The 16,942-nt window shown below is 43.0% G+C and overlaps 5 protein-coding genes across 5 annotated transcripts; 4 read left to right on the top strand and 1 right to left on the bottom strand.

Moving 5' to 3' along the window:
• On the top strand, positions 1–6,904 carry LOC105219869 (uncharacterized). The gene is made up of 6 exons (XM_029045380.2): positions 1–1,173; positions 1,230–1,642; positions 2,892–4,002; positions 4,061–4,479; positions 4,971–6,183; positions 6,247–6,904. The coding sequence occupies exons 1-6, from the start codon at positions 99–101 to the stop codon at positions 6,672–6,674; spliced, it is 4,659 nt and encodes a 1,552-aa protein (XP_028901213.2). The 5' UTR covers positions 1–98; the 3' UTR covers positions 6,675–6,904.
• LOC105219719 (probable cytochrome P450 6a14) lies at positions 2,725–4,561 on the top strand. The gene is made up of 2 exons (XM_011196018.2): positions 2,725–4,002; positions 4,061–4,561. The coding sequence occupies exons 1-2, from the start codon at positions 2,892–2,894 to the stop codon at positions 4,489–4,491; spliced, it is 1,542 nt and encodes a 513-aa protein (XP_011194320.2). The 5' UTR covers positions 2,725–2,891; the 3' UTR covers positions 4,492–4,561.
• Positions 6,905–8,192: 1,288 nt separating the features above from the next.
• LOC105219717 (probable cytochrome P450 6a23) lies at positions 8,193–9,994 on the top strand. The gene is made up of 2 exons (XM_011196015.3): positions 8,193–9,376; positions 9,436–9,994. The coding sequence occupies exons 1-2, from the start codon at positions 8,302–8,304 to the stop codon at positions 9,855–9,857; spliced, it is 1,497 nt and encodes a 498-aa protein (XP_011194317.2). The 5' UTR covers positions 8,193–8,301; the 3' UTR covers positions 9,858–9,994.
• Positions 9,995–10,951: 957 nt separating this feature from the next.
• Positions 10,952–14,965, top strand: LOC105219723 (uncharacterized). Its single transcript, XM_054235103.1, has 5 exons — positions 10,952–12,068; positions 12,135–12,569; positions 12,966–14,189; positions 14,251–14,714; positions 14,786–14,965. The coding sequence occupies exons 1-4, from the start codon at positions 10,979–10,981 to the stop codon at positions 14,667–14,669; spliced, it is 3,168 nt and encodes a 1,055-aa protein (XP_054091078.1). The 5' UTR covers positions 10,952–10,978; the 3' UTR covers positions 14,670–14,714; positions 14,786–14,965.
• On the bottom strand, positions 14,745–16,733 carry LOC105219716 (cytochrome P450 6a9-like). Its single transcript, XM_011196014.3, has 2 exons — positions 15,461–16,733; positions 14,745–15,399 (listed from the first exon to the last, which is right to left on the bottom strand). Exons 1-2 carry the CDS (start codon positions 16,554–16,556, stop codon positions 14,969–14,971), a joined length of 1,527 nt encoding a protein of 508 aa, XP_011194316.2. The 5' UTR covers positions 16,557–16,733; the 3' UTR covers positions 14,745–14,968.
• Positions 16,734–16,942: the final 209 nt, after the last annotated feature.

Genomic DNA, 16,942 nt, shown 5'->3' on the forward strand with positions numbered 1-16,942 from the left:
CTCAGACACAGCGTATAAATAAGGCGCGTGTACCTCAAAATATTTTCAGTTCTGGTTCAGATAGCGTTTACGTGTACTTCAAAGTTTTATTGTGAAAAATGAGCATGTTCCTGAGTTTGCTGGTGCTTAGCGCTGTACTGCTGATAGTCTTTCTCAAGTACAAGCACAGCTACTGGAAGCGGCGTGGTGTACCACATGAAGCGCCGAGCTTTCCTTTGGGTGATTTTAAGGAATGGCGGCACACAAAAGGTTTCTTTGAAATACTAACACCGATCTACAAGAAATTCAAGGGCACCGCGCCCTTCGCCGGCATGTTCATGGCTTTTAGTCCAGTCGCATTGATAATCGAACCCGATCTGGTGAAGAAAGTACTCATCAAAGATTTTAATCATTTCCGTGATCGCGGTGTGTTTTGCAATGTCAAAGATGATCCACTCACGGGACATCTCTTCGCGCTGGAGGGAACCAAGTGGCGTGAATTGCGCCAGAAACTCTCTGCGGCCTTCAGCTCCAGTAAAATGAAATTAATGCATCCAGCAATGGTCAAAGTGGCTGAGGAATTAAAGAAGGTTTTAGAAGAAAAGCGTGCGACTGCTGCTGGTGGCGTTATTGAGATCACTGATTTGCTATCGCGCTTCACAGCCGACATCATCGGCGTTTGCGCCTTTGGCATCGAGTGCAATAGTTTACGCAATCCGCAAGCGGACTTCGTCGTGATGGGAAAGAAGGCGAATACCGAACGGCGACATGGCATTCTCCTAGACACCTTCATAGAAGCAGCGCCGAAGTTGGCGCGTACGCTGCGTATGCGACAAACGACACAGGAAGTGCACGACTTCTATATGGGAATCGTGCGTGAGACAATCGATTATCGTGAGAAGAATGATGTGAAGCGCAACGACCTAATGGATGTATTGCTGGAATTAAAGAGCAAGGGCGGCAACGATGGCGGACTCACTGTTAATGAAATTGCTGCGCAAGTATTCGTTTTCCTCATAGCTGGATTTGAGACCTCCTCAACCACAATGGGTTATGTGCTTTATGAACTGGCCAAACGCCAGGATATACAGAATCGCCTGCGTGACGAGATCAATACGGTGCTAGAGCGACACAACAACGAATACAGCTATGAGTCCATGCAAGATATGCGCTATCTGGAACAAGTATTCTCAGGTGAGTGACTCTGTCCATATATAACACTGAACTTAAATTTATGTATCGATTTTTAGAAACCTTACGCAAATTTCCAATTGTCGGCCATTTGATACGTGAAGCCGATACAAATTATAAAATCGCAGATACGCGCTACACCATCGAAAAGGACACAATGGTTATTATACCCATTTATGAGCTACAAAATGATCCCGAATACTATCCAAATCCAGAAGAGTTCGATCCAGAACGGTTTACGGAAGCAGAAATAAAGAAACGTCCAGCTTGCACTTGGCTGCCTTTTGGCGATGGTCCACGCAATTGCATCGGTCTACGTTTCGGCAAAATGCAGGTGTTCGTTGGACTCACATATTTGCTGCGCCACTTCAAGTTCTCAGCTTGTGAGGAAACCGAAGAGCACTTGCGCTTCCATGTGGATAAAATCATACTACAACCTGTCAATGGCATAAAATTGCGCGTGGAGCGCATATGAAAGTGGACGGGGGCCACACTAGGCTATCACATATTTTATTGTTCTTCATACTATATTTTATAATAATGAATTCTCAAAATAAAATGTTGATAAACATATGTATGAATATATTTTTCGATTTTGCTGACTCATTCCGTTCTTATGGCAAAGCATAGTTAGACATTATAAATAAAAAAATATTGAAGTTCTAAAATACTCAAAACTTTCCAGTCTCATCTAATTGCTATTAGAGGTACAGATAGCGATCACTGGTTATCTGAGAGCAAGGCAGCCTCGTTTTCATAGAGTATATCGACACTTAAACTGATATGATTGCTAGTCAAAATCACTCAGTGTGTTTTTTTTTTTCTTTTTTTATATCGAATCCAATAATAAGTTAAGTAGCTCACAATATTAGTTAGAAAAAGAAGAAGTTATTAAAGAACTATTAAGTGTTGTGAAATGCTACTCTGTACTCTCTCTCTCGCTCTCTCTCTCCAGCTATTTAAATTTGATTCACTCTTTATATAGACTCAAAGATATAACATAAAATATCAAGCATAATGGATACCTCTCAGTTATTGAGCACCAAGTGCATCACCCTATACTCTCTGTATCATCAGCAACAGAGAGCAGATACTGAAGAGATAACTTTATTTCACCATTTGACGAAAGCTCAACCAAACAACTTGCGCACTCAAACAGCGCTGCCTAATTCTAAAATAGAACATATGCCAATTTACATATAAAAGGTGATAAGTTCAAATGTTAAGGTTTTATAAATGAAACGATTTGGTAGAGAATTTATTTAAGAAAACACTTAATAATTAATAATCCAATACCGAGTTTTAATTTTACACAAAAACATAACAAGAGAGAATAAGTTACAGAGGAGAGGACGTCACATACTTCTTCGCATGTTAAAAACAAGTAAGATTAGTTATTGGGTTTTTGTGTACAGAGAGAGCATAGTATTATTGAATAGATAAGATCGATGGTGCCTGGCGCATTTGCGAGCTTTTGTTATTCTGCTTCTTTCTTATTTATAAACTACTATTTGCTTATGTTAGATACGTTTCAGTTGCCGGCAAAAAAAAATATTTAATGCACTGCATTTCAGGTTGTCTAGTCAGTGAGATTAGTCTGCGGCAATAGTGTGAACATTGATTTCTCCGTAGACAACATTGCTTTCTTGAACGTTTTAAGCGAAGTTCAGTGCGCATTGAAAATCTAATTCATATTAAATAATTCAATAAATAAATCCAAGATGTTCGTGCTTCTGGCGCTCCTCATCGCAGCACTCGCGCTCATTGTGATCGCACTGCAACGCCACTACACATACTGGCAACGGCGTGGCGTGCCACAAGTGACGCCACGTTATGTGGTGGGTAATATAGAGCGCGCTGCCGGCGGTCAAGTGCAGCTACGACACTTTAACCAGAGTCTTTATGAAGCGTTCAAGAAGCAACGCGCCTTTGTCGGCATGTACATCTTCTTCACGCGCGCTGCGCTCATTCTCGATTTGGATGTGATTAAGGATATTTGTATAAGCAAGTTTTCGAATTTTCAAGATCGTGGCGTTTTCTCGAATCCGCGTGATGATCCACTGACTGGTCATCTTTTTCGTCTCGAGGGAGCACAGTGGCGTGCCATGCGTAATATACTCACACCCGTCTTCTCTTCGGGCAATATGAAATTCATGTTCCCCACTGTGGTGAAAGTGGGTCATGAATTGGTGGCCGCTTGCCACAAAGCGATCGCGGAGAGCCCACAACAGCAAGAGGTCGAATTGAAGGAGCTTTGCGCGCGCTACACTACTGATGTCATTGGCACTTGTGCCTTCGGTATTGAGTGCAACAGTCTGCTGGATCCACAAGCTGAATTTAGGCGTCGCGGTCATGCCGTGTTTACCGAGCCGCGTCACTCGCAACTGGTGCAGACTTTCATGTTGATGAATCCGGATTGGGCGCGTCGTATGCGTCTGAAGTTCTTTCCCGATCACATCATACAGTTCTATATAGATGTGGTGCGTCAGACTGTCGAACTACGACAGCGTGAGCATATCAAACGCAACGATTTCATGGACTTGTTGATCGGCTTAAAGGCCGAGGATGAGCGTTTGGCCTTGAACAGCGATGGTATTGATCTCTCGCAAGGTTTGACACTCAACCAAATGGTATCACAGGCTTTCGTCTTCTTTGTGGCGGGTTTCGATACCTCATCAACAACCATGTCGTTATGTCTTTATGAACTCGCCTTGAACGTGCCAATACAAGAGAAAGTGCGTGCTGAAATCGAGCGCGTGCTAAACGCGCACAATAATGAACTCACTTACGAGGCGCTGAACGAAATGCAATATCTCGATCAAGCAGTGGATGGTGAGTAGTGTTGTCAGTTGGGCACTATACTTTATTAAACTTCTTTTTGATAATTTAGAAACACTACGCAAGTACCCTGTCGTGCCATATCTCGTGCGCAAAGCCAAAGAGGACTACTTAGTGCCCAATACTAATGAAGTCATTGAAAAAGGCTGCCTTGTGGTATTACCCGCACACGCTATTCAACATGACGCCGAACTTTATCCGGAGCCAGATAAATTCAATCCGGACCGCTTCGAGCCAGCGTTGAGTCGTGCACGCCATGCAGCAGCCTATATGCCTTTCGGCATCGGCCCACGCGCCTGTATTGGTCTGCGCTTTGGCAAAATGCAAGCCAAAATAGGACTCATCAATTTACTAAGACACTTTAAATTTAGTAAAACCCCTAGCACCCAGACCCCACTGCAATTCATCGAGCGCATTTTTCAAATCACTCCAGCCAGTGGCATACACTTGCGAGTGGAGCCTGTGGACGCCGTGAGCCATTGAGGATAATATTTTAATTTAACACAAGTGTTGCATTTGCGTTTTTTTTAATAAATGAGTACTGAAACATCAATTTTTTTTACTTCATCTTGGGTAGGAGTCATCGAAATTTTTATAAGCTGTTTGAGAATTGTAAGCAGCGTTTGAACGAACGAAATACCGCAAGCACAAACTAGAAAGAGAATAATCAATTATATTTTATATTTTAAGCACTATAAAAATACAAACTTGGCATTTTAGTTTACATTTCTTCAAATATGAAAATAAATAATATTTACAGCTGTCAATAAGCTCTTTGATAAGCAAAACCGCAAATTGTTGTGGCGGGGAAAGCTTTTGAAATTTCGCACATTCCTTGAGCGTTAGCTGTAAGAAATCCGCTCTCAAAGTGTTTTCAAGAGAATTCAATTTTATTTATTGCACAAAAACGCATTTGCAAAGTCAGTTGCAAGCGGTCGGTCGCTGAGTGCAGTTGAAACTAGAACTTTGACGTGTCATTTGTTGGCAGTGAAACCAAACGCTTGGATAATCGCAGCACATATATAGAGAACATAAATAATAAATTTGTGAAAGTAATAGACATCAAAATGGCCATTGCCGTGCTCTGCGCACTGCTCGCCGTTGTTGTGGGCACGCTTTATTTGAAACTACGACACCACTACAGCTACTGGGAGCGACGCGGAGTACCACATGAGACACCGCAATACTTTCTCGGCAATATGAGCGGCATCGGCACCAAGTATCACTGGAAAGATATCAACATACGTTTCTACAATCGTTTCATGGGTCAAACGCCCCTATTTGGCGCCTACACATTCTTCAAGCGCGTCGCCTACATCATAGACCTCGATCTGATTAAACAAATTTTGGTCAAAGACTTCAACTACTTCACCGATCGCGGACTCTTTCACAATGTACGCGATGATCCGCTCACTGGCAATTTGCTGTTCTTGGATGGCGAGCAGTGGCGCGTACTGCGTCATAAGCTATCGCCCGCCTTCACCACCGGCAAGATACGTTTCATGTTCCCCACCATGGTGTCGGTGGGTGAACGCATTGTGGGCGCATGTCAGCGCATTATGAACATCGGCGGCACTGTGGAAATGAAAGAGCTCTGTGCACGTTACACAACCGATGTAATTGGTGAGGTTGCTTTCGGCATTGAGTGCAATAGCTTGAAGGATCCGCAAGCGATGTTCCGGCGCATGGGTAGGGATATTGTCGAAAAGCCACGTCACTCGCTACTTGTACAGGCCTTCATGTTCACCGATCCACAGCGCGCGCGACAATTGCGCTTGAAGAACTTTCCCGATGACGTCACCGAGTTCTTTATGGGTGTAGTACGTGAGACCGTGGCGTACAGAGAAAAGAATGGCGTAAGTCGTAACGACTTCATGGACATGATGCTGGAAATGAAAGCGCAACGCGATCGCCTCAAGGAAACAGACATCAAAGAAGACGATCTAACGAATGGTTTGAACATCGAACAGGTCGCAGCGCAAGCGCTGGTATTCTATTTGGCTGGCTTCGAAACCTCATCCACGGTGATGTCTTTCTGCTTATATGAATTAGCTTTGAATCAAGAAGTACAAGAGAAATTGCGTGAAGAAATATGCAGCGTGCTGCAGAAAGCGGATGGCCAAGTAACATATGAGACCATAAAGGAAATGACTTACTTGAAGAAAGTGATATCAGGTGAGTGAAGTGTTTAGTATTTTTAATATTATTTTTTTACATTTCTTTAATTTCTCACCACAGAAACCCTGCGCAAACACCCCGTCATACCGCATCTAACGCGCTTAGCCGTCGCTGACTACAGCGTACCCAACACCGACTGGCTGCTAGAGCGCGGCATGCGCATCTTCATACCCGTCGACGCCATACACCACGACCCCGCAATCTATCCGGATCCCGAAAAATTCGATCCTGAACGCTTTGCACCCGAAGCCATTGCACAGCGCCACCCGTTCGCCTACTTGCCTTTCGGCGATGGTCCGCGTAATTGCATCGGCATGCGCTTCGGCGAATTGCAGACCGCCATTGGCGTTGTACAATTGCTGCGCCACTTTCGCTTCAAGCCTTCGGCACGCACACTCAACCCGATGGTGTATTTAAAGAAGAATTTCCTCATCGCCGCTGACGGTGGCATACACTTGACCGTGGAGAATTTGGAGAAAACGATGTAGGAGTGCTCTTATGTACAACAACATAATCAAGGCTATTGCTTTGTTATTGCTTTAATTGCCTTACATAAATAATTTATTCATTTGCGTGTTTAATGTCTCTCTATATGTAAATATGTTTTTTAATCTTTTCCCCTCTCCTACTAATATTCGCACCACCCTGTTACACTTGAAACCCTATAATTATCTGTACTCCATAAATTTACAATAAAAACGTTTTGTCATTAATTGTTTCGCTTCCGTGTATGTGTGTGTATTATATTTTATATTCAAAGAGTAAATTATAGTCTTTTATTGACAATGAAAAATTACAACACTTGTAATTAATGGCTTTCATTATTAATACACAAGTGAATTCGCTTTGAACGCAGAGACAAATATGGAACTTTAGGAATACATATAAGCAAATACCATAAATGTACGAGTATCTATTCCGATGTATGTTGCACTCGCTCGCTTTCAAACATTCTTATCTCGATATATGTGCTCTCTCCACAAACAATTAAATTTGTTTACTGATTTCTACAAAGCGCTCTATAAATAAACTACATTTGTCTAAAATAATGCTCCGGTTCGCCGGTTGTGTTGTTTATATTTATTGAAAGAGAGCTACGAACACAAATTTAAATTAAAAGCTTAGCACTTTCAGTTCATCAACATAAATATTTGCTTCATATTCATATTATTTCACAACACACAACAAAAAATACTCAAAATTATATTTAATATAGATGCATAGAGTAGGTTGTTTGTTGCTGTTTACTATTCTCTATTCGAAAAAGCTTTGTAGCATGCCCTCGGTACGCCACTTGTGGGAAGTTAGAAGATCAAACTAGTATTTACTGCTTACTTTACTCATCTACTCCTTTCATTAAAAATGATATCATAATATGTGATGAGCTTTTGCAAGCGCAAAAGCTTTTTGGAGTATTTTCAATAAATTACTACGCCATTTTGTTAATTTTTGATATTTTCAAATATCGTAGGTCATTGTATAGGAAAAATCTTCAACATTAATACCCTTTTCGAATTTCTTTGTTTCAGCCACTCATTCGGCCGGAATCATGTCAGCAGTTGGGGTACTTTTTTTGGCACCTCCGAAAACAGCACATAACTCCGTTGTTTTTCAATATTTTTGTAAAAAAAAAAATCTTAAAACTTACCTGAAAATATACCTTATTATGTTCAAAAAACTTCGAAACATTCAATCGAGTAATTTCTTAAAAAAAAATTCACGAAAATCGCCTATTTTTTAATGGGTTACACTGGTATAGCTCCTTAAGCTTTTTTTAAATAGTAGTACAACAATTTCTCTAGTACGAAAATAAAAGTGGTTATCATCGAAATTTTATCTTCTCCCGTTTTAAATAGGCCACTGACATTGGCAACAACCTTCAACTTGAACAGCTTTGCCGGAAAAGAAACAAATGTAGCACGCGAAATCGTGCTCAAAAGCTCAAAGCTTTGCAAAGAAGTACACGCACTAAATAATACACAGTAGCTTGCCTTAGATGAATTTCAAAATTCAAAATTTAGTAAACCAACAGCATTCAAAGCGTGAACACACAAGAGAAGAAGAAACAAGCAAAAGCCGTTGTCTACAAAGATTTGTTATTAAGACTTCACCAAAATGAGCACAATTATCGCTTTGTTGGCGATCGTGATCACGCTGATCATTTACTTGTTGCGCTATCAGCAATCGTATTGGCAAAGGCGTGGCGTGCCGCATGATCCGCCCAGCTTTCCTTTGGGCGCACTCAAGGAGTGGCGTCGTACGAAGTCGTTTTCAGAAATAATGGCGCCCATCTATACAAAATTTAAGGGCACGGGACCGTTTTGTGGCATCTACTTTCTCTTAGAACCGGCTGTTTTCGTGCTGGATCTGGAGTTGGTGAAGAAGGTACTAATTAAGGATTTTCAGAATTTTCAAGATCGCGGCGTTTTTCACAATGAAATCGAGGATCCACTCACGGGTAATCTCTTCCAATTGGATGGTCCCAAGTGGAATGTGTTGCGTAAAAAACTCTCGCCCACATTCACCTCTGGCAAAATGAAGCTCATGTTTCCCGCAGTCGTCAAAGTGGCGCAGGAGCTAATACAAGTTATGGGTGAGAAGTCTAAAAATGCGGCTAATCATATACTGGAGATCACCGAACTGCAAGCGCGCTACACAGCCGATGTTATCGGCTCGTGCGCTTTTGGTCTGGAATGCAACAGTTTGCGCAATCCCGATGCTGAGTTCGTGCGTATGGGTCGCAAGGCGCTAATTGAGCGCAGACATAGCATTCTAGTCGACACATTCATGGAGAGTTATCCGCGTTTGGCGCGTAAACTGAATCTGGTCTCCCTAACCAAAGAAGTGCAGGACTTTTATACGGGCATAGTGCGGAAAACAGTCGAATATAGAGAACAGAATCAGGTGAAACGCAATGATTTCATGAATATTCTGTTGGAAATGAAAAACAAAGAGGGCGAAAAGGATGGCTTGTCGGTGGAGGAGATTGCAGCGCAAGCTTATATATTCTTCCTAGCGGGCTTCGAGACCTCATCAACCACTATGGGCTTCGCGCTCTATGAATTGGCCAGAAATCAGGATGTACAGAATAGATTGCGGCAGGAGATCAACACGACGTTAGCACAGCACAACAACGAGTGCACTTACGAGGCCATACAGCAGATGAAATATCTGGAACAAGTTTTATCGGGTAAGTTCTTTTTAATAAGAAACTCTCTTAATACATTAATATTTTAATTTGTGCCTTAGAAACTCTACGAAAGTACCCCGTTTTACCGTGGGTTGAACGCGTCGCCAAAGCAGACTATGACACCGGCGATCCACACTATCTCATCGAGAAGAACTCGCGTGTGCTCATACTCAGCTATGGCATACATCACGACCCCGAATACTATCCGGATCCAGAGAAATTCGATCCCGAGCGTTTTACGGAGGAGGAAATCAAGAAACGACCCGCCTGCACTTGGATACCATTCGGCGATGGACCGCGCAATTGCATCGGCTTGCGCTTCGGCAAAATGCAGGCTTTAATCGGTCTGGCATTGCTGATCAAGCATTTCAGATTCTCCTTCGCACCGCAGACACCAGCTGTACTGACTTACAACAAAGAGAATGTGCTCTTATCCGCAGAGCATGGCATACACTTGAAGGTAGAGCAGATCGAAGAGTAATTGGAAGCAAAAGTGCTGAGTCATTATACAAAAACTGCTGAGTAATCGTCGCGCATCGGCAGAGTTGTCTTTAATATATGTATATGTATATATTTTTACAATAAGATTTCTTAATAAATTCTTAATTTTTCTGATAATTGCGTGTTCAAAATTTTTTTGAAAACAATTTCTGGAGCAAAATCAGTAAAACAACTGTTAATTATATTTGAATAACTGCTAATTAACTAAAGCGAACTAAACCAGCTACTAATTAGGCATGAGTCACTTGTAGCTACTTCTATAATAATATGTTTCGCATTAATTTTTTTATTTATTTTCTCTAAAAAAAAGAGGGCGTGTCGTATGCTCTTCCATTTCAAACATCTGCAATTGCGTCGAAAACAAATAGTATTTCATGAGACCAAATCTAATTTGTGTGGAAATTAATATTCTGTGTAGCGCCAACTCGCCACCAAATTGTTTGCTAGCCGGTGTTTATATGTAAATTTGCCTGTTTGTGAATGAGTAATATATAATTGGTGCCATAAAATTATAAACCGGTTCATAAAAATTAAAGTTACTGCGATGACTTTGCTATTTTTTTCATTTTCGGCACAACAAAAACTTGTTTTTGAAATAATTTTTTTTTCTTTTTAATTAAAGTCAAAGCAAACGGCGCAAATGTCACCAAAGCTACCTCCATAAAAAAATATCGCATGCGACTTTTATTTGTGACAAAATCTCGCATGCGAATTTTAAAACTGCTAACACATTTTTTAACTCTCCTCTCGCAGCAAAGCGCGCACACAACTGAGTGTGAAGTATGAAGAGCGCATTTATTTCTCCACAAAATCTGGCCAACATTTGCGTACAGCTGCACTTAAAAGCATTACCTTGTAACCGTACGCTTTGCTTCTTCTATTTTTTCGAATAACCAAAGTGCTGTGTGTGTAGGACTTTTTTGGCCGGCACGTTTAACGCACAAATATGTGATATTTATAATTTTGTAATTATTCGCTTTTAACCGTCCAACTTCAATATTTTGGCTTCTTTTGGCGTCTGCAGCCTCACCACATTGGTGGTATTTAAGACACAATGCACTTTCAAAACTGTTTTCACTGTGCTCATTACAAGAACCAACGATGGACGTGTCAGTGCTGCTCGGTCTGCTCATTGGCATCGCATTGCTAATTACGATTTGGTTTCTGCGTCAGCAGAGCTATTGGCGGCGACGCGGCATACCGCACAGCAAGCCCATTGTACTCATGTCTATGACCACCAAGCATGTGGTGCAGATTCTGCGTGAGTCCTACCAGCAGTTCAAGGGCACTGGCCCGTTTGCGGGTTTCTTTTTGCTCGCCGCCAATTCGGCGCTTATAGTGGACTTGGAGTTGGTGAAAAAGATACTCGTGAAGGACTTCAACTACTTCTCGGATCGTGGACTCTACAATAATGCGCACGATGATCCGCTTTCGGGTAATATGTTCTTTGCCGAAGTCGATGGTTGGAAACGTTTGCGCGCCAAACTCACACCGACCTTCACCTCGGGCAAAATGAAGAACATGTTTCATATGGTCAATGCGGTGGGTGAGCGTTTCGCCGAAACATTTTACACCCGCATAGGTGATGGTGATGCGATGGGTCACGGCAAAGTGCTGCCTATATCCGATCTTACCGGGCGTTACACCACCGATACGATCGGCACTTGTGCTTTCGGGATCGAGTGCAACAGCCTGAATGCGGAGACACCTGACTTCGTATTGGTCACGAATAGTTTTGTGCATCGGCGGCGTCACAACAAACTCGTCGAGGGGTTGATCTTTAGCTTTCCGCGCATTGCACGCTTTCTGGGTATGCGCATCATATCACAGCATGTGCACGACTTTTACATCAAGCTCGTGGAAGACACGCTTGAGTACCGTAAAAACTCGAAGCTGCGTCGTAATGATTTTCTGGACTTACTAATCGATATGCGGGAACGCGAGGATGCGGACGGCAAACGTATTGAGGGACTGAGTGTAAACGAAATAGCCGCACAGACTTTTTTGATATTTTTGGCGGGATTCGAGACCTCAGCCACAACAATGAGTTTTGCACTCTACCTGCTGGCGCAGCATCCCGATATACAGGAGCAACTGAGACGCGATATCAACGAGGTGCTGGCTGCCAACAATGAACAGCTCACATACGAGTGTGTTAAGCAGATGAGGTATCTGCATCAAGTAATATGTGGTAAGTTCCCACACTTAAATATATATTCTCTAAATTGAGCTCAGCTGTGTATCTATGCACTTGTAGAAACGCTACGCATGTACCCGATCGTGCCGAATCTGATGCGCAAGGCACAGGCACACTACGACACTGGCGACCCCAAATATTATATTGAAAAAGGCACTCTGGTCATTATACCCACCATAGCCATACATTATGACCCGCAGTATTATCCGGATCCCGAGCGCTTCGAGCCAGCCCGTTTCACTGCTGAAGAAATTCAACGCCGACCCGCTTGCACTTGGCTGCCTTTCGGCGAGGGTCCACGCAACTGTATCGGCATGCGCTTCGGCAGAATGCAGACCAGCATTGGTCTCATTTATTTGCTGCGTCATTTTCGATTTAGTGTCGCCGCCGAAACCGAAATACCCTGTCCGTTGGCAAAAGTGTCGTGTTTGGTCTCACCAGCGAACGGCATTCAACTCAGAGTGGACAGAGTAGAGGGCGCCCAACCGATTAGACGTGAATGAGCAAATTAGTTAAACTTTAGGTGAAAGAGTGATTACTTAAGTGATATATTAGATATGTAATATATACTATTTTTGCTTTCAAATATACTGTATTAGTAAGCCAATATGAATATATCTATCTAATAGTTTTTGTATTCTAACTCAATGCTCAATATTTCGTTAACCTACTGTAGATTCCGCTTTTCTTTAGTAGTCGAAAGTGCTAATCTAATCAAATCACATTTAACATGCGTATGAAGGCCGGTACATGTGTATTTAAGTTTACAAAAAAGTAGGTCTGACTCTCCACACAACCTATCTGATAACACTCTCTCATTTACCGTTCTCTCAAATGGATATTCCATCACCGGAGCGCTGCTGTCTCTCACTACTGGGGTATTGATATGAAATTCCACTCATATCGAACTGCTCCCGCCTTCAGTTCTATCGCGGCCTTTCGTACGTTCGCACCACGCCGTAACTCTTCGTCCGCCGCCGGCTAGCTGTTGTATATTGCCGCGTCGCTCAACTCAGCCGCACTCCACCGCTATGTTGGCCTACGGTATCGTAATTGCGCTCTATGCGCTCTTGGGCCTCTTCACAATGATTGTTGGTATGCTACGCTCGCGTATGGTCTATTGGAGCCGTCGCGGTGTAGCACACGATCAGCCGGCTTTTATACTTGGAAATCTACAAAGTCTTGCCATCACGCGCCAACTCGCCGTGACGTTACGTGAAACTTACGATAAGTATAAGCATAGCGACGGTCCGTTTTGTGGTTTCTATTTGCTCATCAATCCAGTGGCTCTAGTGACGGATTTGGATTTGGCACGCAGTATACTCATACGAGATTTTCAGAAATTCGATGGTCGTGGTTTGTACCATAATAAACGTGATGATGCATTTTCGGAGAATCTCTTTAGTTTGGAAGGGGATGCGTGGCGCGCCTTGCGCAGAAAACTAACGCCTCTCTTCACGACAGGTAAAACACACTCCCTCATACCGATCGTCTCCAAAGTAGGGGATCAATTAACGCAAACATTTGCGAAACTACAAAGTGCTGATGATGAACTGGATGTGCATGACCTGTTGGAACGCTACACCACAGATGTTATAGCCAACGGTATACTAGGTTTGGAGTGCAATAGTCTCGCATCTCCAGATACCGAATTCCGCACGGTCACACAGCGTATCGCTTCAAGCCAACGCAGCGCTGTGGCAATTGCTTTGATGCAATGCCTGCCAAAGCTGGCACAACGCTGTCACTTACGTCAGACACTACAAGAAGTACGTGATTTCTATTACCGCTTAGTGGGCGGTTCGATAGTACAACGCGAGGAGAATAAGAGTAAACGTGATGATCTGATGAGCGCACTGATCGAGCTGAAGAACACTCAGGAAGACGGACAGAGATTAACTCTTGACGAGATTATAGCTAACTCCGCTTTGTTCTTCAGCGCCGGCTATGAAACCTCATCCGCAACTTTGACTTTCGCGCTTTACGAATTGGCGCTCAATCAGAAGGTACAAACCAAATTGCGGCAAGAAATTACGGAGACTCTCGAAAAGCAAGAAGGCAAACTCACTGCGGAGTCACTTAACGAAATGCAGTATCTGGATATGGTGATTGCAGGTAAAGTAGAGTTATATACCAAACATACATCGAGATTTCTAGCAAGTTTTTTCCTTCACAGAAACCTTACGCAAATATCCGATTAACCCCTATATCGAACGCGTTTCGAATGAGGATTACGAGACCGCAGTAGCGGGTTCTGTTATATATGCTGGCACTAAGGTACTCATACCCATTGAAGCCATACAGCATGATCCGGAGATCTTCCCAGAGCCGGAGAAATTCAAGCCAGAACGTTTTGAAACTGAAAAGATAGCCCGTCGCCATTCGATGGCTTGGTTACCCTTCGGTGAAGGCCCACGCAACTGCATAGGCATGCGTTTTGGTCAGGTGTTAATCCGAATTGGTCTCATATCACTGCTGAGCAAATATAAATTTTCAGCCTGCTCTCGCACTCCCACTCCGATGGTATATGATGAAGCGAGTTTGCTACTCAAACCACAAAGTGGATTGTATTTACATGCGGAGCGTTTAAGCTAAGATGAAAGCATGAGAATTAAGATAAAAGCCCAACTTTAACCGAAGGTGGGTAAAGTTTGTAAAATACTCGTAATATAGTATGGAAAAAGGACTCAATTTCTCAATCTTTATTTCAGATAAGCTTTAAAGTATTTAGAACCATATTTTACAAAGTACGCCGAAGTCCTATAAAGTATCTGAAATTCGATTTATTGCTGAGAATTTGTGCAAGACATAATATGTTCATGATATTTGTTTCTCTAAAAAATGAAATACGTGCTTAGTATTGTTACTCATAATAATAACTTGTTTAATTCATATCAATTTTTTGTCTCCAATTCTTCTACTCTCAAGTATATACCGTTAAGTGTATTGACCAGAAATGACTTGACATTCATCTTTAAAGGTGTCTCCGTTTTGTGGCATACCTTGAACCGATATTTGCGCAACAAATGCGCCAAGCCGATTCGAATCTGCATGCGTCCGAAGCGCTGGCCAATACAATTCCGCGGACCCTCACCAAAGGGCAGCCACTCAACAGTCTCACGCAGCTGACGCTTTTCCGGCGTAAAACGATCTGGATCCCAATGATCTGGGTTTGGATAGATATCGGGGTCGTAGTGTACACCCACCGAGGGTATGAGCACCGTCATGCCCTTCTTAATAACATAATTCGGATGGCCCGGCACCGGGTAATCGCTCAAAGCTTGTCGGTTTAACTGTGGTACAACGGTGTATTTCCGCAGGGTTTCTTTAAAAGGATTTGTTAAATTAGAAAGAAAAAGCAAGGCTAAGTAAATTTGTAAACATACCAGCTACCACCTGATCCATGTACTGCATTTCTTGCAGACACTCGTAGGTGAACTCATTATTGTGCTTCGCAAATGTGTGCAGCACCTCGCGCCGTAAACGTTCCTGTAACTGTGGCTGTAGGGCCATTTCGTACAATGCGAAAGACATTGTGGTTGAGGAGGTCTCGAAACCGGCTATGAAAAAGACAAATGTCTGCGCGGCCATCTCCGCCATTGTGAGGCATTTCTCCTCGCCGTGCTCACCGCGCAGTTTCTTATCGTTTCGCAAATCAATTAGAATGCTCATGAAATCATTGCATTTGATGTTGTTCTGCTCGCGGTACTCCACAGTTTCGCGCACAATGCGCATAAAGAAATCGCTAATGTCATCATTTATCGAACGCATGCGCAAGCGGCGCGCCAAATTCGGAAAGCTGTGAAGGAAACCACTCACCACTGGGCCGTGGCGCTCTTCGCTAAATGAACGTCGTCCCATAATGCGAAATTCCGCCTCTGGATCACGCAACGAATTACAGGCAATGCCGAAAGCCACTTTACCAATAACATCGGTGGTGAAACGCGCCAAGATCTCCTTCAACTCGACGACATTGTCCACACGCAGCTGTTCGCCCAACACATCGACCAAATTGTGTGTCACCTCTACGATGGTGGGGAACATGAATTTCATTTTGCCCGACGAAAAAGTCGACGAGAGTTTACCACGCAAGCTGCGCCACTTGTGCCCATCCAAAAGGAAGAGGTGACCGGTCAGCGGATCGTCGCGCTCATTGTTGAACATGCCGCGATCGGCGAAGTTCACAAAGTCTTTTATCAGCACATTTTTGATCAAATCCACATCCAAGAGCACCACCGCTGGGCGCAGAAAGAAATAGAAGCCGCAGAATGGGCCCGTGCCCTTGTACTTCAAGTAGATATTGCGACTGATATCGGCGAAGCTCACGGTACGCTGTATGCCCGCCAAATTGCCTAGCAGCCAGTTGGGCTTGTCATGTGCTATGCCGTGTCTGCGCCAGTAGCTCAAGCGGCGCTGCATAAAAGCACACAGCGCGACAAACAGCGTGAGGATGAGCGTCAGCAATACGGCGGTCATTGACATCGTGAATGGAGTAAATAAAGACTTCTGTTGTTGTGTTTGAAATGCGTCACTGCGCGTGTTTTATTTTGCCGGAATTTTTCGGCGTTTTTCGCTCTTTACGCGAGTGGTCAGTGCATCCTGTGCAGGCAATCTGCACTTCTTCTTTGTAACTGGGCGCTGCATGCACTTGCAATCGCTTTTATAAACTTTCTTCAGTAGCCGACGCTGTAATCATAATTACATGATTTTTTAAATATAAGTGGACTGAATGAATTTCGTATTTTTGTGCATTTGTACCCGTTACGAAAATTTGGGAAGAGCATATAATTTTTCTTAGATATTATTCAATACCTCAAACATAACCACAAGTTAAATGGTTCATACCAGAACCTAACTTTTCATTACTT

This window comes from Zeugodacus cucurbitae, chromosome 6 (genome assembly GCF_028554725.1).
Source record: "Zeugodacus cucurbitae isolate PBARC_wt_2022May chromosome 6, idZeuCucr1.2, whole genome shotgun sequence".
In the NCBI taxonomy this organism is placed as follows: Eukaryota; Metazoa; Arthropoda; class Insecta; order Diptera; family Tephritidae; genus Zeugodacus; species Zeugodacus cucurbitae.

Excerpts from the sequence above, each read along its gene's own strand:
- LOC105219723 (XM_054235103.1), top strand. The coding sequence starts at position 10,979 with ATGGACGTGTCAGTGCTGCTCGGTCTGCTCATTGGCATCGCATTGCTA. Across the intron at positions 12,069-12,134 it reads TCTGCATCAAGTAATATGTG|AAACGCTACGCATGTACCCG; the intron begins GTAAGTTCCCAC and ends ATGCACTTGTAG. Across the intron at positions 14,190-14,250 it reads TCTGGATATGGTGATTGCAG|AAACCTTACGCAAATATCCG; the intron begins GTAAAGTAGAGT and ends TTTCCTTCACAG.
- LOC105219717 (XM_011196015.3), top strand. The coding sequence starts at position 8,302 with ATGAGCACAATTATCGCTTTGTTGGCGATCGTGATCACGCTGATCATT. Across the intron at positions 9,377-9,435 it reads TCTGGAACAAGTTTTATCGG|AAACTCTACGAAAGTACCCC; the intron begins GTAAGTTCTTTT and ends TTTGTGCCTTAG.
- LOC105219716 (XM_011196014.3), bottom strand. The coding sequence starts at position 16,556 with ATGTCAATGACCGCCGTATTGCTGACGCTCATCCTCACGCTGTTTGTC. Across the intron at positions 15,400-15,460 it reads CATGGATCAGGTGGTAGCTG|AAACCCTGCGGAAATACACC; the intron begins GTATGTTTACAA and ends ATCCTTTTAAAG.
- LOC105219719 (XM_011196018.2), top strand. The coding sequence starts at position 2,892 with ATGTTCGTGCTTCTGGCGCTCCTCATCGCAGCACTCGCGCTCATTGTG. Across the intron at positions 4,003-4,060 it reads TCTCGATCAAGCAGTGGATG|AAACACTACGCAAGTACCCT; the intron begins GTGAGTAGTGTT and ends TTGATAATTTAG.
- LOC105219869 (XM_029045380.2), top strand. The coding sequence starts at position 99 with ATGAGCATGTTCCTGAGTTTGCTGGTGCTTAGCGCTGTACTGCTGATA. Across the intron at positions 4,003-4,060 it reads TCTCGATCAAGCAGTGGATG|AAACACTACGCAAGTACCCT; the intron begins GTGAGTAGTGTT and ends TTGATAATTTAG. Across the intron at positions 6,184-6,246 it reads CTTGAAGAAAGTGATATCAG|AAACCCTGCGCAAACACCCC; the intron begins GTGAGTGAAGTG and ends TTCTCACCACAG.